General features: G+C 44.7%; 1 protein-coding gene across 1 annotated transcript; it reads right to left on the bottom strand.

The window, feature by feature from the left end:
* Nucleotides 1-8,116: 8,116 nt before the first annotated feature.
* RIPPLY3 (ripply transcriptional repressor 3) lies at nucleotides 8,117-17,129 on the bottom strand. Its single transcript, XM_045813515.2, has 4 exons — nucleotides 16,978-17,129; nucleotides 16,008-16,074; nucleotides 11,954-12,021; nucleotides 8,117-8,928 (listed from the first exon to the last, which is right to left on the bottom strand). Exons 1-4 carry the CDS (start codon nucleotides 17,079-17,081, stop codon nucleotides 8,604-8,606), a joined length of 564 nt encoding a protein of 187 aa, XP_045669471.1. The 5' UTR covers nucleotides 17,082-17,129; the 3' UTR covers nucleotides 8,117-8,603.
* Between the last annotated feature and the right edge of the window lie 3,400 nt (nucleotides 17,130-20,529).

The following is a 20,529-nucleotide window of genomic DNA, read 5'->3' as shown; positions in this document are numbered from 1 at the left end:
ATGATGGCCTGGGTCTCAGCAAACGGTCTTCCCATCGTGTCTTACTTTGGAACCGAAGCCATCATCCTGAAGACCTCTTGGTGATGGATGGCTCAGAGGTCACTGCAAGTGTGCAGAAGACAGGGCCTTGAGAAACCCAGGCAGTCAAAAACTAAGAAACCAAATGATTTCTTTAGAGCTTTCTCCTTATGATTACTTCTTTTTTTAATGTAAATTTTTTTCATGCCAAAAAAGGATTGCATTGTTCATTTATTGGTTCAGTGGCTAAAAAAAGATACAAATAGTGTTTTCATAGAAGAATCTAAGCTTTTTTTTTAGCAGCTTTATTGGGGGTGTAGCTTATGTACCGTATATTTACCCATTCGTGGCACTGCACAATTCAATACTTTTAGTCAATTTCTAGAATTGTGCATCAATCACCATAATCCAGTTTTAGAACATTTCCATCACCCAAAAAAGCTTCTTTGTACCTATCGACAGTCAATCTCTGTCACGAAAAGGCACCCACTCCCAGCACTAAGCAACCATTATATGTATATATATTATATATAATGCATTATATATTCTAATGCATATATTCTAATATAATTATATATAATTTTTATTTATATAATTATTTATTTAATTATACAAATCATTTATATATTTATTTATTTATGTAGATTATTTACATAATTATTTATTTATATAATTATATAAATATTTTTATATATATCATTATCATTATAGATTTGCCTATTCTCTCTTTTTTTCCCTTTGTTTTTTCTTGCATACTTAGATTTATGGTCTAGAACTATTAAGAAGGAAGAAGCACGCCTTTCAATCTCCTGAGGAGCCCGGGCACAGTGGGAGAGGAGAGGGGAAATCACACGCTTAACATGAAGCTCTTGATTTTCTTTATCCACAATCAGAGAACAGCTCTCCTTCAGGGAGCAGTTGATGACAAAATCGCACCATAGGAAGACAGAGAGAAGGGGAAGTAGCTGGGGGCTTCTAAAGCACATTACCTGCATAAACGGGACAGCATGGACTTGGAGAGCAATGGGCAGTCAGGTATCTAGTCAGCAGGTGCGTCAAGCGCTCAGAAGTGTACATACAGAAACGTCCGTCCTCAAGTAGGTGTCCTCCTCTCCTGCCTTCCTCTTGGGGTTCAAGCCGGCATCTCACCACTGTGACAGTCTCCTGTCTGATTTTCTTTTCTTTTTTTAAGATTTTATTTATTTGACAGAGAGAGAGAGACAGCCAGCGAGAGAGGGAACACAAGCAGGGGGAGTGGGAGAGGAAGAAGCAGGCTCCTAACGGAGAAGCCCGATGTGGGGCTCCATCCCAGGACCCTGGGATCACGCCCTGAGCCGAAGGCAGATATCCAACGACTGAGCCACTCAGGCGCCCCTGATTTTCTTGAACCCAGTCCTGCCTCGGGATGGAAAGCCGGCTCAGAGCACAAACCTGATAATATCATTCTCCTGTTCAAAACTCCGTGGCGCTCTTCTCCGCTGCCCTCTGGAGACAGGCGGGTGCCCCACGCTTGCCACACAAGATCCCACGACCTGGCTCCTGGACAACGGCTCTCTTTCCAAGCATGCTGCAAGCCTTTTCTTGACGTTTCATGTAATGGAATCACGCAGCGTAGTCTGTGGCACCTGGATTCTTTCACTTAGCCTCACGTTTTCATGGTCCGTTCGTGTTTTAGCATGCACTGGTGTTACATGTCATCCCTTTTATTACTGAATTATATCCCATCACATGGATAGACCACATTTTACTTATCCATTCACCAGGTGATGTACATTTGGATGGTTTTCATTTGGGATTATTACGAATAAAGGTGCTATGAACGTTGGTGTACACGTCGTTCTGTGGACAAACATTTTCATTTCTCCTGGGGAGACTCCTAGGAGTGGAACTGCTGACTTGTGTTGTGATTTGTGTTTAACTTTTTAATGAAATTGCCAAACTGTTTTCCAAACTCAACCATTTTACATTCCCACCCGTGAGGTATGAGACTTTCAGTTACTCCACATCTCTGCCAATACTTGTTATTGTCTGTCTTTTAAAAATTATCATCATTCTACGGGCTCCTGGGTGGCTCAGTTGGTTGAACGTCTGCCTTCGGCTCAGGTCGTAGCCCTGGGGTCCTGGGGTCAAGTCCCACATCAGGCTCCCTGCTCAGCGGGGAGCCAGCTTCTCCCTCTGCCTCTCCCCCTGCTTGTGCTTTCTCTCTGTCAAATAAATAAATAAAATCTTAAAAAAATTTATCATCATTCTAGTAGGTCCATGACAGAATCTGTGGTTTTATATTTTCATTTCTGTAATGGCTAAGCTGCTGAGCATCTTTTTGAATTATTTCAAACTATAAAATAAAAATAAAATCTGCTTGTAAATGTTACCTTGTAATGATATAATGTAGTATTATAATGATATCATATTTTAGATTTGTCCAGCCAACTCCAACGAAGTTGGAGTTGTTCTTATAAATATCTGTCATTTTCATAAGCATCCTAAAAAATTACCTATTTATGCATTGGTCTTTCACCAGAAATTCTACAAAAATGACTCATGCAGACACAGAAAATGGGTAGTTTGCCTCTTTAATGAGCTATCACAAGGAGGAAAAGGTGATTAAAAATGAGTTGCCCTTGCACGGAGCACTGGGTGTTACATGCAAATTATGACTCGTGGAACACTACATCAAAAACTAGGGATGTACTGTATGGTGACTAACATAACATAATAAAAAATTATTATAAAAAAATTAGTTGGCCAAATAAACAAACGAACCAAAAAAAAAAAAAATCCCTCTGATTTCAGTTGATCATGCAGGGTCCAAAATAAAATAATGGGAAAATCTTAGTAGAGTCTATAAAATTAGCATGGCAGGGATGTGCTACAGAAATAGGTAAGAATAGTGTCATGTGCCCTGTGGTCAGTGTAAATAATTCCCATTGAACAAAGCTGCCCAGTCACTGGGACAGGGAGGTGGGGAAGGGGCCTGGGCTCATTGCTGAGAAGGGGGCACTTTGGGGCATATGGATTCTATTCTCAGATTTGACTTTTCCTGTAATTGGATTTTCTCTGTAGGTCAAAGCATCAGACAAGTTCGAGTGCTTGGTTGAAACATTACTAAGTTCCTGGAAACTTCTTGGAACCTGCAGAGAAGAATTCTTAGACTTTCTTCTCCAGGATCTTAAGGGAGCGAATGTCCCAGTCCCCTTTCATATTTTCATTTCACAATCCTAATGAAGTGAGCTCCTAAACCCTGTTACAAAATCCCAACTCAGGAAGAACCAAGCGCCCACTGCCCATGCTCACTCACTGGCTCCCTGGCACTGCTGAGCTCTAGCCCATTTATAAAGATCTCAAAGAAAAGAATGGCCTTGCTGGTAACCACATTCTTTTCTTCCAGAGCTTCCTGGCCCATACCTCCTCTCCCCAGTCCTTAGTGTCTGGCTGGAGGGGAGCAGATGTGGGCAGGGGCCCAAGTCCCCCTATAGGACAAGGAATGCTCAGAGCAGTGTTATTCCTCATAGCCCCGACTAGAAATTAACCAAATACTCCCCAGGGGGAGAAGGGATGAATAAATGGTTGTATGGCTGCACCGTGGGGGTCTATTCAGCAGAGAACCAGCCACCTACAACTGCCCAACAATATGAAAGAATCTCACAAACGAATGTTAAGGAAAGAAGCCACACACGAAAGAGCACATGTCCATGATCCTATTGATCCCAAGTTCAAAACCAGTCAAACGGAGTCTATAGCATAGGAAGGGGCAGTGACTGGAAGGGAGCACACGGGGTTCTCCTAGGGGGCTAGCTGTGTTTTCTTTTTGATCGGAGTGCTGTTTGCATGAGTGTATTAACCTTGCAAATACATAGCACGTGTGTGCTATATGTCTTCACAGGTGTGTTACACTTCAATAAAAAGTTTGTAATGAAAAATTAGCCTAGAGGGAAGAAAGGATGCTTTTATTTTCTTAATGTTAGTATTTATAACAAAATTGCTATGAAATTGCCTCTAAAAATATGTTCTTCAATATATTATTCAAATAGGCCTCTGGAATATGAAGAGAAATGATAATCTTTTATATAAATTTCAGAGAGCAGCTTTATGCCTTTTTTATTTTTAAGATTATTTATTTGAGAGAGAGAGAGCAGGGGGTAGAGGGACAGAGAGAGAGAGAGAGAATCTCAAACGGACTCCCCGCTGAGTGGGGAGCCCAACATGGGGCTTGATCTCATGATCCTGAGACCATGACCTGAGCCGAAATCAAGAGTTGGACGCTTAACTGACTGAGCCACCTGCTGCCCCTATGCCTTACTTTAAAATCAACTAAATGAGGGTGCCTATTGGCTTGCGGGTGGTGCATATTTTATTTCTTTGCAGTCGTCTTTGACCACAAATATTCTATTTCCTCTGAAGGAGGATGACGCTACTGAAAATGCACTGTGCACCACACACCGGAACATTCCATTGGGGAGCAATGGGTCAGGTGCTGCAAGGCCAGCCAATAACAGGAATTTGCAAAACAAGGACTTGCTTGTTTCCTTATTCAGATCGACATTTTCTCTGAGCCAATGTCACTGAATCATACAGAAATCAAGACTGAATTGGTGAAGGTGTTAGCTCTGTGCCTTAACCAAGGCGGCAGGGGGTAGGGGGTGTGGTCTGTTCACTGGGTGCACACACCCCAGGGGAGAGTGCAAGGGGAGCCATAGGGAATACTGGGCCTTCTGAAGTTTTTTAAACCTAAAAGTTTTAAGAGATAATTTAATTTAACCTCTGTTAATTTACATGGGATGAAGCTCTGACACAGGCTACCCCACGGATGAACCTTGGAAACATGCCGAGAGAAAGAAGCCAGACACAAGAGGCCACATGTTGAATGATTCCATTTACGTGAAATGTCCACGATAGGAAATCCAGACGGACAGAAAGGAGATCATTTGTTGACAGGGACTGGGGGGAATGGAGCAATGGAAGTGAACATTAATGGGTGTGGTAGGTTTTTTTGGAGAGATGAAACTATTCTATGCGTGCGTGACTCAGTCAGCTGAGCATCTGACTCTTGATCTCAGCTCGGGTCTTGATCTCAGGGTCATGAGTTCAAGCCTCGTGTTGGGTTCCACACTACATTAAAAAAAAAAAATTCAGGAACTAGGTAGTGGGGGTGGTTATGCAACTTTGCAAATGTGCAATAAAACTTCTGAATTGTATACTCTGAAAGTGTGAATTATATAGTATGTGAATTATAGCTTAGAAAAACAATTTCTGCCCAAGAAATTGGGTTGAAAATAATACAGGTAATCTGAGTACAAGCAGATCACAAGAAAATGGTAAGGCTGAAACCTCAGCTTTTCTAACAAGCTCATCTTTAGCCCCATAACAGGTGAAAAGACCCGACAGGAAGTGAGCAAAAAAATAATTGAAATTCTCAAGAATTTCACATTATCATTGAACCTCAAGCAAAACATAGACGATACAGGGCGCCTGGGTGGCACAGCGGTTAAGCGTCTGCCTTCGGCTCAGGGCGTGATCCCAGCGTTCTGGGATCGAGCCCCACATCAGGCTCCTCCACTATGAGCCTGCTTCTTCCTCTCCCACTCCCCCTGCTTGTGTTCCCTCTCTCGCTGGCTGTCTCTATCTCTGTCGAATAAATAAAATAAAAAAATCTTAAAAAAAAAAAACATAGATGATACGTCAGCTACTACTGATATGTTCAAAACCATGTGATCCTCAATCTAGTATTATACAAAGTGTCACCAAACTTAATGACGTTTAGCAGATTTTTCTGCAATTTCTTGTTTCACACAGAAGTTCACAAAGAAACAGCACTGGGAAAACACTTTTTCTTCCTACCGCAGTAAAAGTGGTTAAAATAGCAAACAGGAAACCGTTTGGTCAACTCACTGAAATGCGTTCTTTTGTTAGCAAATCAGCTGGAAGGCCCCATGAAAAGCTGGAGATGTGCGGAAACAAAAACTGCAACCAATTACCCGGTGTGGGAGGTTTGCCATCCAGCTGGGTGAGAGGACCAATGTTCCTAACGTGCTTCAGCTTGCGGTAGTCACAAGATTCAGACTCCATAATCACATTCATTAGGAGCTATTTTTTGTGAACCACTAAAAGATGCCCCACAGAAGTCAGCCCGAACCACACATTACGTATTCGAAATAATATATTTAACGGAAACCTGGTTAATGTCACCCTTTGTTGGAGGGGCTGCTTTGATGCAAATTTTTAAGAGGTTTCAAGGGAAAGGTAGGTAGACGGCGCCACATGTGAAATCCACTTTCTGCATCATTATTAGGCAAGCTATTGCAGAAAGTGAAGGAGAAATGCAGGTTTTAGAAAAATACCATCAAGGTGGTTTTTATTTTTCGTTTTCTGAATGGAGGAAAATGGAGGTCCAAACAGCCAGACATCAGCAACTTCTAATGGTTCCATGTAACGTACAGTTTATAAGTGAATATACGGTGGACCAAGTTTGTTTTCTTGATGGGAACTTGGAGATTGGGCCAGATCTTTTTTCCCTTAGGAAAAGTGATTTATTAAGAAACACTGAGCAAAGCCAAATGTGATGACTGAAGCCTCACTTCAAGCATTGCCTGGAGGGACAGTAGGGATGACACTTATAATATTTTTCTGTTAAAACCCTTTCTGTTAGAAGGCCATCTTAAATCCTTTCTGAAATAACTCCAGGTAGAATTGTTTTAAGTCTGAAAAAAGGTACCTTAAACAGGTAAAAGAAACAAAATTAACTGATAAAAAAATTTTAAGAGAAAATCTGAAAAGGAAAAAAAAAAGACCAAGGAAAACGAACAAACAATCTGATTGAAAAATGAGCAGAGAATCTGAATAGACGTTTTTCCACAGAAGACCTCCGGATGGCCAGCAGACACATGAAAAGATGCTCAGTATTGCTCATCATCAGGGAAATGCAAACCAAAACCACAATGAGATCTCACCTCAGACCTGTCAGGACGGCTGGGATCAAAAAGACAAGAAATAGGGGTGCCTGGCTGGCTCCGTTGGTAAAGCATGAGACTCGATCTCAGGGTCGTAAGTCTGAGCCCCACGCTGGGTGTAGAGACTTACTTAAAAAGAATCTCAAAACGGGCGCCTGGCTGGCTCAGTCGGTTAAGCGTCTGCGTTCGGCTCAGGTCATGCTCTCGGGGTCCTGGGATCGAGCCCCACATCGGGCTCCCTGCTCAGTCGGGAGCCTGCTTCTCCCTCTGCCTGTCGTTCCCCCTGCTTGTGCTCTCTCGCTCTCTGACAAATAAATAAATAAAATCTTTAAAAAGAAAAAAACAAATAGCACTTTTCAAAGGGGTGGAGCATTAAAACCGATTGGTGTTGGGTACCTGTGCACAGAGAAAGAGGAAAACAGGAGAGGGTGACTTCTACTTTGTCAGTGTATACTTTTCTATGCTGTTTGGATTGTTAAAATATTTGCATGTATTATTCTAATTTTTTAATATTAATGGACTTTTTGGGCATCAAGACTATAATCCCTTTTGCTTTCTTTTCACACTTCTTTTATTCTTAAAAACAATTAATATCATTTAAAGAGTTAAATATGAAAACATCCTGACAAACGTGTAAAAACTTTAAAGCAGGGACTAATTAAATCTAAACGTGTCTTAAACATGGGACGCCTGGATGACTCAGTCGGTAGGGCAGGTGTGGCTCTTGATCTCGGGGTCGTGAGTTTGAGCCCCATGCTGGGTGTAGAGATTACGTAAATAAATAAATAAATAAATAAATAAATAAATAAATAAATAAAATTGTCAAACCAAAAAAAAGTGATTATCAAACATTTTGTCTTTCAAAATATTTATTTCAAGTATAAACTTATATAACGTACTATATATAGGAAGACAATCACATATCGGAGAGTTCAGTAATAAACTTGTGGAACACAATCATTTGATCATCAAAATATCAAAAAATGAAAATAATTTTATATTAGATAGTTTGATTGAAAACAGTGTTATTTTATTCAAGTAACAAGCCCGAACCAGTTCCCAACTAAGAGTTAAATCTCTTTTCTCGATATCTTCACTCAGCCCTCAGACAAGGATCATAAATTTTTAACCGGAATTGTCCCCCTTAAAAACCCATATTTAAAGTTTCTGTTACTCTTATGGAAATTATTCGGTTTTGTTTATTTTTTATAAGTATTTTTGAAATGCCACTAAGCAAACACATCCACCCTTGGACAATATCTAAATCCTTTTTTTACAAAAGTAGAAATAGCTAAATAATGAGTCTGAGGTGAAGTGAGAGGCATAAGTGAGTCATTAATCTATATTGGAATAATCTGTCACTTGGTGGCAGAGTGACATTATGAACGTGCTTTGAAAGTTGGTCCCGTCTGATAACGACCATGGCAACACAAGCCTCCTGGTCCTAGAATCCTTTCCCGATGGTGCGCGTGAGCGCCCTGAAGAGAATCACCAGGAGCAGGAACAGTCACAAGCTAAGTCCTTGCTGTGAGTGGCGTGCTGGCCAGAGATAGTCCCCGACCCCGGTACACCAGGGAAATGCACAGCTGTCCCCAGGAGCGCATGTGAGCCAAGTCTGGTGTGGGAGAGAGACCCCATTTATTTGGGTGAGGCACGCTCTGTGCCCCCCAGAGAGTCACCGTGAGGGAGCGGACCCTTACCACCAAGGCCACTGTGTCCTACAGAACTCCATCCTGGGTTTGTCAGCTGACCTCTGCCCTTCCCTCCTGGGCCATTCTCTGCCTGACCTTCCGCCTCCTGGCACTGAAGTTTGGAAGACTGGGTTTCTTCCTCTTGTTCTTCATCATCTGAATCGGATTCATCATTGTAGAAGTGAATGGTGGCTTGCACGGGGAAACTGGCCAGCACTTTTTCCCCAGAACTCTGCAGATACTCTTGGCGCTTTGAAATGGGTAAATAAAGTCTAATATTTAAGAAACAAATACACCATTAATCACCCTGAAACAAGCTAACCTCCACCTAGCGGGTCCTCTTCCCTAGAAGCAGCTAACTCCCAAGCTCCCCTCTGATCTTGCCTCCGGTGCACACGAGAGCGCTTTCTAAACCATCAGAACACAAAACCATGGGCAGGTGGAGAGACCTGGCAAAAGGAAGCCTACATACCAGGTCAGAAAAGAGCTGTAATGGTAGCGAGCAGATAACTGAGTCCACCACAGGGAAAAGGGTGTGCTTCCATGAAAGTAAAAGGAAATTAAAACATTGAGTTTCAAGAGGAAGGGTCTCACTCTAATCAAATAGAGAACGTCACTCATCCTGGACAATATATGCATTGTTCAGATTAGGCCCCACTCCCCCCAACACCCCCAGGCATGGGGAATGTTGTGACCCTTTGACCTCTGGAAGAAATTTGACCCTGAAACCCCAGTCTAGAGAAGCAGCTAATTTTTCTGGGCGTTGTTATAGAGAAGCTGTAGGGGCGGGTTCCTCGTTTTGCCAGAACAGAAAACGGTAACCCTGACTATGTGTCTAGTCTAAAGAATAGAGGGAAGGAAGGAAGGAAGAACGGGAGGGAGGGAGGGAGGGAGGAAGGAAGGGAGGAAGGAAGGAAGGAAAGAAGGAAGGAAGGAAAGGAGGGAGGGAGGGAAAGAACCTAAATATATACATTTGGAACTCTAAATCCAGGTTTTGTAGAATTTAGGATTACAGTTATACATGGAAAGTATTTAAAATATCCCTTACTCTCCCCATAACCCCTTCTTGTTATACGTTTCACTCACTAATTTATTTGCATTTTTTCCTGAGGTTTTCTGAGGAACTGAGAGCAATTATCATTTGACTACTACTTATTGGCAAAGTTGATTTCTTTTTTTTTTTTTATTTTTAGGTAATCTTTACACCCCACTTGGGGCCTAGACCTACAACCCCGAGATCCAGAGTCACACACCCCACCAACTGAGCCAGCCGTGCCCCCCTGCAAAGCGGATTGCAATTTCTCTCTTTTTGGATAGAGAAGAAAAGAGAGAGAAAACGCCCTACTATAAATCACACATGACAATTCTGAACCTCCTAAGATTTCTGAGAAACCAGGGATTCTCAGCCTCCAGAGCACATGTGACAAGGTCTGGAGACATTTCTGGTCGCCACAAGTGAGGAGAAGCTATTAGCATGTAGCGGGCAGAGGCCAGGGTTGCTGGTAAACATCCTATAATGCTCACCACAGCCCCTCACAACAAGGAGCTCGGCAGCTCTAAGTGCCAGTAGTGCTGGGGTTGGGGAACTTTGCAACAAACAGAGAAAAAGAAAACCATTTTATATCTATATATCTATATCTATACACACACACACCCCATATATATTCTTTAAATTTATATATATTTCTACATTATATAAAATACAAATAATGACAGAAATATAAACATAGTTTAGGGTTTGGCCATATTAAATATTAGCTGTAATGCTGAAGGATTTACAGGGGAATTTGAATTTGTAGGATGGCTGGAAGTGCTTTAAAATATTCTAATAACAGGGGCGCCTCGGGGGGCTCAGTCAGTTAAGCGTCCAATGCTTGGTTTCAGCTCAGGTCGTGATCTCAGGGTTGTGGGATTGAGCCCTGCGTGGAGCTCTGTGCTCAGTGCCCAGTCTGCTTGGGATTCTCTCCCTCTCCCTCTGCCCCTCCCACTCATGCTCTCTCTCTCTCTTTCTCTGTCTCAAATAAATAAATAAATCTCAAAAAAAAATTCTAACAACAATAGAAACACAATTGGGAGAGGGTGATAAACAGGATCAGATTTGAAGATCGTTGCTAATTATTGAGGCTGGCGATGGGCAGGTGGGGGGGGTGTCACTGGACTATTCTCTCCACTGTGTGTAAGTTTGAAATTTTGTGTAATAAAAAGATAAAGTAAAATTGTGTACTTGGTTTGTAATGCATGCCTCACCAGTCACTGCATTTTCAATGAATCAAATGTTGGGGAGCAGCAGCAGAGGGCCTGTGGCAGGAGGTGCAGGGCATGAAGAGGATAGTGGCTCTCAACCCCAGTGCATGCTGGGATCACCCGGGGAGCCTGTAAAAATGCAGATACTCAGGCCTTGCCCAGACGGAGTGCGTCAGCACCCTAGGGGAGCCACCCAGTGTCTGTATTTTTAAAGCTTCCCAAGCGACCCTATGGGGAATAAAGATCACTGGAGAAGGGGCACGAGAAAAGCTTCCCTTTTCCAAAAATCACTCTTTGACCAGTCTGAAGGGCTTTCGACTTCATCTCTAGCAATTAGGATCCTTGGATTTTACTAAAGCTTTCAGTCTTCCAGGATAACCAGGGTAAAAATACTCTGACGAGGAGTGGCAGCACAGACGGGGTTCATTTTGCCAAAGGAAATGAGAGATGGGGAGAGAAAGAGACAGAGAAACAGATACAAATCCTGAGCACGAGCCACCTGCCTAAAGGGGATGAAATGCAAGAGGGATAGAGCAGGGAGGGTCCGGATCACCCCCAGGACCTCCGGAACGCAGAAAGACTGGAGGAGCCAACAGCGGTGGAAACATCTGTCCCACCCCTCGCTCAGTCACACATGTACTTTGAAGGTGTACTTTGCTCTAGGCAATTTACTAACTGATATCCTGGGAAAGAAATCGGAATGGACTTAAATATTTAAGTAAATAAGCAGACACACATATATAATTCATATCCCGTTGAATTTAACCCAAGACATAATATACAATGAGAGGTAAAAACAAAAGACATAAAGGAAAGAGGTCAATCCAATTTGCAACTAGAACACTGAATGAATGCATGAATGTATGAACGAATGGATTCCAGAAATCCAACAAAAGATTCTTGAAGTTTCTTGGGATAATAATAACTAAATATTAGAGAATATATGGAATTATTTTCTACTTTGTTGAGAATGCACACAGTTGAAGACCCTAAAGTGTATTTATGCTTCTATTAAAAGGAAATGATCTATTTCTTACTGTGAGGTCATGTTACCTTACAGGATGCTGAAACCCAAAGGCCCCCTTTGATCCCGGAGTTTGTCGGTCACCTCCAGGTTCAAGCTGTAAAGACAGACACGTACAAACACAGACAAAGTCAAGAACCCTAGCATCCTGAAATTCTAAAAAATAAAATCTAAGTAGTCTGCACTTCTTAGTATCAATGCCAATTTTAGAGACAGTTGAAACACCTTCGCAGTATTTGATAAGCCCCGCTTCCTCTCCCTGTCGTCAGAGATGTCCTGGGCACCGTGAGGGATTCAAAGATGGAAAGATGAGTCCGACACAGTCCTTCAGCTCAGGCTTTTTTAATCTGACGGGAAAAGACACACGTAGGCAAAAGACTACACTACAAAGCCTCACACGGCAAGATACCAACGATTCTAAGCAGGGAGGAGGAAAAGGTTCTCGGAGGGCCTGGCAGAGCCATCGGCAGCATCTGGGTGTGCAAGTCTGAGCCCCTTCCTGGTGGAGCTGGAAAACAGAGAACACAGGTGGAGAAGGGGTGGAGCCCAGTGTGGAACGAAGGAGAGGCTGTGTTATTTAAAGGGCTCCAGCAGGAAGCTGAGTCCCAATTACAGGATACCTTGAATGCCTACTTTTGCCTGCGTTTCATTCTGGAGACAGTACTAGAGACCACTGCTGATTTTTGAGCCAGGAGTTCAACAGTCAGATCTGCATTTTAAGGATAATGGTGGCCCCTGGGAGCAGTGCACAGCCTAGATTGGGGAGGTAAGGCCTTGGAGGCATGGGGCAAGAAGGGATAAAGGTCTGCACAGTGACAGGAAGGGAAAGGAAAGGTGGACCGCAAGGGCACTTCAGTGGTATTCAAAAAACCACTTAATCACTTGAATATCACGAGTGGAGGAAAGGGAAGCCAATCTGAGCACCTGAGGGCAACACTGATGGAGATACAAGCAGAGAGAGAGAGAGGGAGCCAGGCTTGTCCATGCTGTGACCAGCATAGGCTAGGGAGGTGAAGGGACACTCACACTCTGCCTGTCCAGGACTGACCCCATTCTGCCCAAATTCGTGAGGTCCTGAATCTCAGTGAACTTGGCCTGAACTCAGATTATCTGAGGGGCTGCAAAGCTGGAAATTGTCGTTCGATCTCAGAACTCTGAAAGTTTCAGTTACTACGGAGAGCGGCAAGTGGGGCATCTTGGGACAGACCATCCTGGGACAGCTTGAAAGTGAGCTGAAATGGGCTGGGGCAATGGATCAGAAACCCCCGCCCTAGGGCTGCATGGAGTTTAGCAGGAACCAGATGGGGAGTGAGACAAGACCTGCTAGAGCAGGACAAGGAAGGACCGTGAGGAAGGTTTGTCACCCACAATCATCACACCCATTCTACCCCACAGTGATAGGCGTGTGGCCTTTGTGAGCAAATGTCATAGTATTTTACCAACTGTATTTTTTTTAAAAGATTTTATTTATTTATTTGACAGAGAGAGAGACAGCCAGAGAGAGAGGGAACACAGGCAGGGGGAGTGGGAGAGGAAGAAGCAGGCTCCCAGCGGAGCAGGGAGTCCGATGTGGGGCTCGATCCCAGGACTCTGGGATCACGCCCTGAGCCGAAGGCAGACGCTCAACGACTGAGCCACCCAGGCGCCCCTACCAACTGTATTTTTTACAATATGCTGTGGTGAGCGAAGTTAGGGAAAGAAAATGAGGCTCTTCGAACAAAATCTTCTCCAAAATGAAGTTCGCCTTTTGAGGACTCCAGAGAATCGTGTCTGTGTTAAGCTCTGTTTGTGATTATAAAGTACCCCTAGTCGCTCACTACGGCAGTAAGCAATCCTGGGCTGTCAGAGGTGATCTTATGTCCTGCGAGGGGAGAGCACCTAATGCGACAGGCAAACTTTGGTGGACACCAAAAGGCAGTGGTAGTACAGAAAAACAGCTTCCTTTAAGTAATTCTAACCAGACTCTGTGTAACATATGATACACCTTTAAAAACTGTAAAACTTCACCCCCAAACATACACAGCTTTAAAAAATTTATGCCACAAATATTTTCTAATTAAAGATCATTTTCTGATGACAGAAATGTCCAAACAGTCACACTTTGATAATTCGAGGGGATCAGAAATGTATACAAGGAAAGGTGTGTGTGTGTGTGTGTGTGTGTGTGTGTGTCCTTAGGAGTGAGAGAACAGATACAAGTAGACTTTCATTAGAGTCTCCCATTCTGCCCCCCATGCAGCCTCTGACTCTGATAAAGCAATGGTGTGGGAAGCCTGTAAAATGGGAGGATGAGCACAGCAGAACACCAGCCCCCACATCTCCTTTCAGGAAATCACGTCCCTTGCAAGGTGGACAAGTGACCACGAGGGAAATGTAACAGAGATCAACAAAGGCTTAGGCTGTCTTTCATCTTCCCCAGGCTGGAGAGGGAGATAGCTCCCAAGGGGAGGTAGGGGTACCCAATGGGTGACTCCGTTGCTCAGGGCACAGGGCCTTGAACCCGGCCCTCGAATTTCTCGAGAAATACACAACAGGTCTCTGGAGCCAAGGAATTCTGGCGTGTTGTCGGGAGAGGGCGCTGTTGAGCAAGAAGCGTTCCCTCCCCGCGCCAGGCTGCGCTCACCCTGCCCGGGGTCCTGGAACCGCGCGCGGTACGTAGAGCATGCGGTCGCCGGCTGCTGTCCTTTCTGTCTGGCCAGTTGGGCTCTGCAAAGACCTGGCCAGGCAAGCGGGGCAGCGTGCGCTACGGCCTCCTCAGAGCAACGCCACCTCTCAAAATCCATGGACAGAACTGTGCCATGTTGACGATCAACGAGTAACTCCCTACAGCTTAACACTTCACTGCAAGTAATCATTTTTCTCACAAATATCCTTCTCATCCTAATAGCAAAAAGCCCATCTGCCTTGTGTACTAACTATACTGTGCTATTGTATTTTTATTCTTGCAACAACTGATAGGCTCCATACACTTTTCATTTAACAAAAAAATTGGATAATTGTAAACTTCTATAATTTCTCCCTCTCCCAAGCACCTTTTAAATCTTATGTTTAAGAACTTAAGCTTGAATGTAAAAGGTGTTAATTATTTTCCATTATTTATTTATTTAAGAATATTTATGTATTTAAGAATAACTTGGGCTACAAAATCATATCTCGCATTAATTTGATATAGATTGTATTTGTTTCATTTTTTAAATAATAGCAACAATTAAAACTTCCATTATCCAGGCTAATTTAATAAAGTAGTCTGAATTTCAAAATACAGTCAAAGGTCAGCTTTCATGCACCTGAGTTTCTTATCATATTACAAATAACTGCACACATAACATATACCACATGTTAGGTAAATTAAATGCATGGTCCTTTCCAGCCTGATTAGCTCTTCAGCATTATAAAAGCCGTCAACTTACAATTTAAGGTTTTTAAAAAGGAAAGGTAAATTCTATGAAAGCAAGCCATTACTTCAATAAGTATAAAGCAATTTAGTTACCAATGCAGGAAACAAAAGAATTGTGGTGGAGATTAATCTTTACCCACAAAGCCCTCGGCCAGAGTGTATTTGCTCAGACAACATGAATTACCCCAGGAGCGCTTGCAGACTGGGCAAAAGTGCTTCAGAAAGGGCCAGATGGTGGGTGGAGACTTTTAACCACAACTTCTGGGCACCCCAGACTGGTCTCTGCCCTTATTTGCACTGTGGTACCAACCCGCCAGTAATGGCATGGAAGGGGGACAGGGGCAGCCTTCTCCCCTCCTCTTTCTACCTGCTGGTTTGCAGGGGGGAAACTCAGCATAAAGAAATCTCTCGCGCGCTCTTTTCTAGAACTCTCTCATAATGCCTTTGAAAGAGCCATGCCATAGGGCTTTGCTTTGCAAGAAGGAAGCAAAGACGCCCAATCTATACAAGCGACTCAGGTCTGGTCAACAGCCGGCTCACCCAGACTCCCTCTCCCAGCCCCACAGGCACTTCTGCATTAGAGGACCAAGAGAGGGACAGGCCGAGGAGGCCTTTCATGGTCACTTTCGAGGTGTGCCACTTTCTGGCTGAACCCTTTGATACCACAATGCCCACCTTAACCTTACCTGCCTTCCAGTTCTGGTCAGCTCAGCTTCCTGGGGTGTCAGGATCCAAGGTCTCCACGGTGTGGGGCTGGAAAGGCAGGGACCAGAGATGAACCCCAGAATTTTCTGCTGTCTTTTAAATTCTATCATAAGAGTTATCATTCTTATCAATTCCAATGTTTGACTAAGAAAGAGTCACTGGATACCGCAGAAAGTTCTCTCAAATTCTCTCTTGGTCTGCGGATAAACTGATCTCACTTGCGGGTTTTTTGTTCTCCTGCCACACTCTCAGTTCTCTGCCTTCACTGGGCTTTGAGAAGTCCCAAATCTGATGCAATTATCAGGGGACACATTAGTTGAGAGATTTCTCTCCCAGTCTGACTGAATTCTTCAACTGATTCCCCAATGTAGCTGGCTACTATGTTGCTTATTAAATTCAACCACATCCCCTCTGCTGTTGAAGGATCTTGACCCTGCAGAGATGATTCCACAGGATTCTACGATGCAAAAGGGGGGAATGGGTTTCTCCTCTCTGGCTGCTTAGTCACCTAGTCCCTTCCAACCTCCCCGACTAATTTGCCTTTAACTGTACTACCTTGAAAGGGCTGAGCCCCAAGCGCAGGGCAAACAAAGACTGTCATCAAGAGTGTGACACTCAACGTGAAGGGATCCCCTGTAAGGCTAGGTGAGAGGCTCCGAGACTTCAACGTTCCCAGCCCAGCGAATTTCAGGTCTATGAATGGAAGCGTTGGCCCACTTGCTCGTGGGGCCCCTCCTGGGCCTCCACACTTCGGCAATGTGCGCGGTAAATGGAGAGGGCTGTGCGTCCCCGTCTAAGGCTAAGGAACTTGCGCGGCGTCGCCGTCGGGCTCCGGGGCTCAGCCCGGGTTCGGGGGGGCTCCGCGGCGCTGGAGCATCCCGCTCTGCGCTCTCCGCACCGACGCGCAGCGCGCCTCTCGACGCGTCCAGGGGGCCGCGGGGACACCCTCACCTCTCGGGCCCGCTCGGCGGCGGTGGCCTCCGGGGACCGTCCGCCGGGCAGTGACAGACGCGCCCCCGCGCCTCCCGGGCTCCGGCCGCCGCCTCGGGTCTCATGGCTGCGCCACCTCTCCAGCGGCGCCAGCGACACGGCCGCGCCTCTAGCCGCTCGGGCGAGGGCGCTCACCTACCAGTGCGCTCGGCGCCAGGTTTAAAAACGGGGGGCGGGGCGGGAGGGGACAAGGGAAACCGAGGAGGGGGCGGGGAGGGCGCAGGAGCGGCTCTGGGAAGGGACGGGGAAGCCAGAGAAGGGGAGGGGACGAGAAAAGCTCCAGAAGGGGCGCCGCGCGGGGGGTGAGATGGGGAAGGGGGGAAATATCCGTGGAAAGGACTCAGGAAGCTCAGGGCGAGGGTGTGGAGGAGACAAAGGAAACCCAGGGAGGGTGGCCCGGGGCGGGGGCGAGGAAGCTTGGGGAATGGGCGGCGGGAAGTGAGTCGGGGAAGGCCGGGGGGAGCACACGTGGGGGGCGGGGGGTGTTTTTGTAGGACACTCTCCCTCTGGGGTCGGGGGTGGCGGGGCGCTTGCCCAGGGGCCTCCCCCGCCGGGTGCGGGGTCCCTGGCTTCTTCCCGACCCTCTGGGACTCCCCGCGGCCCTAGGGGTTCTGGTTCCTGCGGGAGCGTCTAGGTGCCCAGATGTCCGGAGGATCTCACGTCCATCCCTTTTAAGCGGCCGCGTGGTTTTGGGGCGCGGTTACGGATGTCTCGGGACCCTCGGGGTCCTGCCCTGTCTGCGGTGCCGGAGCGCTGGCACCCGGGACGCCCCGAAGGCGCTGCGCGAACCTGGTAGAATGGAGACACGGCTACGCTTCCAGGCGGTGGAAGGCCGCGGAAAGGAGAGGGAGAAGAGAGCACGCTGCCCACCATCGCGGGTCTTGGGAAAGAACGTGGCTCCGCGTGCGGGTGCGAGGGATTTTCCTCCGGTTACCCCGGGGGCTCGCTTAGAAAGCGCCTGGATGAGCCTGGAGCCACAGTCGCCCGGCCCTGAGGACACTTCCCCAGGCTGCAGGGCTTGGGGGGGGGGGGGGCGCCGAGCGCAGCTGCCACCATCACCAGCGCAGGCTCAGGTGGAAGGAATGCTGGTTTATCAGTTGCCCGGGCGACAGAACACTGAAGGCGGCGGGCCTGCGCTGGGGGGTCGGGGTTGCTAAAATAGCATCTGCTCCTCCGCGCCCCACCGACGCTGCGTTTGAGACCTGGAGCTTGCTGTATGTGATTTATGGGAATTTACGTGTGCTGTATGGGAAAAAAAAACCAACGAACTTCGGAAATAAAAAATTTCCACATTTTGTTTTCTTAAAAGCAACAGATGCTTGACAATAATTAAACCTAATTAAAGGCAGAGAAGGAAAATTAATAAATAACCTTACTACATACAATTTCATACAAATGATTAAAGACGACACTGGGTATAACGGAGGGAGAGGGGAAGTCAAAGAACAATATGAGCAGACATTACAACAATAAAGTACTGTATTTAACGTTGGGCAACCCCTGTGGGTAGCCTGTGGCAATGCAGTCGGCTTACCTTCCTGAGAAAGTATGACAACATATATCACACGCCTTAAAAATGGTCACCTCTTGTCTCTGTAATTCTCCTCCTGGGTCTGTGTTAAAGATGCATTAATCCACAGAGAGATGTTCATTACAGTGTTATTTATAATTTTGAAAAATATGCCTAAACATATGGCAACGACTAATCAGTGATGGTGGAATATCATGCAGCCAATAAAAATGTTTATTGAGTTTTGAACAGCCTGGGGAAATACATACATATAATGTTAAAAGAACAAAATTGGATGAGTAGGGTCCAAACCACACAGAGGCTACAAATGACAAAACAGAAGTGGTCACTGAGTAGTGGGATTACCAAGGATTTTTTTTTAATTTTATTTGTGTGTTGTGATGAGCACTGGGTGTTATATGCAACTAATGAATCGTTGAACACTCTGTCAAAAACTAATGATGTCCTATATGTTGGCTAACTGAACATAATAAATAAATAAATAAATAAATAAATAAATAAATAAATTTTTTAAATATTTTTTTTTTACTTTTAAGTAATCTCTATACCCAGCATGGGGCTCGGACTTACAACCCCAAGATCAAGAGCCAGCCAGGTGCCCCACTAAGGATTTAAGGATTTAAAACACTTTAAAAACGTTTTCTAAATTTTCAACAATGAGCATATGTTTCTGTGTGGTCAGATACACATAACAACATTTATCATCTTAACCATTTTCAAATACAACTCAGCAGCATTAAGTACATTCACACCGTTGTGCATCCATCCCCATTATCCAGCCCCAGAATGTCTTCATCATCCCAAAGTGAAACTCCGTCCCATCAAACACAAACTCCCCATTCCCCTCTCCTCCAGCTCCTGGTACCAGCATGTTCCTTTCTGTGACTGTGGCTCTAATTCCAGGCACCTCATATAATTGGGATCATTTGCCTCTTTTGTGGAGCATATAATTAATTTCATAAGCTATCGAGTTCATCCTCATCCCAACCCTGCAAATAGGCATGATCCTTATCTTACAAATTAAGAAACGGGTTCGGAGAGATTATGGAACTGGTGTGAAGTCACCATCTGGTTAGAAAACCAGAACTTGTGCTTCCGCGGGTACAAGGAATTCAGACACGAATGCTGCTAAAGTAAGTTTGGGACCCAAGACAGCGCGGGCACACAGTAAACACAAGGCTGTGTCTTCGTTTCTTTTGCTCTTCCTTCTGCCAACCACATGTAAGAACACATGGGCCTTGCAGAGCAGTGACGATTTGAGTGACAGTATCAAGTAGTTCTGGATTATAACCCAAAGTATATAATAAATATCAATGAGTTCATATTAATATCAGTAAATATTGAGTGAGGAGCTTAAGCAGGTCTCCTTAACAGAAGAGTTCCAAAAGATTTCGGTAAATACTCTGCCCTCAAGGAGGTGGAGTATAACTCCACAAACTATAATGAAAATTAACAGCTATGCATGGTTTTACAGAAAATATATTTAATGAAAAATAAATTCACTGGTAATACAGCATAAAGGTGCATGTGCGTGTGTTTAATTTGAGTTCTTTCTGCAGGTAGAAGAATTAAAATACAGTAACAGAAATAAACTGCTGTTGATTCAAGGACTTTTCAATTCAAAGGACTTTTGTGTTATCAGGTATATTATAATTATTTCTTAAACTTTTGGGGGGTCCAAGGAAGATGTTTATGATAGAGGAAATAATTTGCCGAAGGGTATAGAAATCTTAAGAAACTTAATTAAGTCCTTGGTTTATAAACTGGGAAAAATTGCATAGCTTCAAGTGCCTGAATTCCTGCCTGGGAGGTGATGTGGGAAAGATAAAATTGAGATTCTATTTCTTGCTCTGTTCTCTTTAATTAAAAATTCTTTTCCGTGTGCTGACTTTCAATCGTTGCTTAGAAACAAAGAGTAAAGATGTCAACCCTCAGGGTTTCCGGCTTGCCTAGGAGGAGGATACCAAAAGTCAAAACATCTC

This window comes from Ursus americanus, chromosome 4 (genome assembly GCF_024610735.1).
Source record: "Ursus americanus isolate L20-20 chromosome 4, mUrsAme1.1.p, whole genome shotgun sequence".
Lineage (NCBI taxonomy): Eukaryota > Metazoa > Chordata > Mammalia > Carnivora > Ursidae > Ursus > Ursus americanus.
Note: the sequence above shows the minus strand (reverse complement) of the source record. Positions and strands in the feature narration are given on the sequence as shown.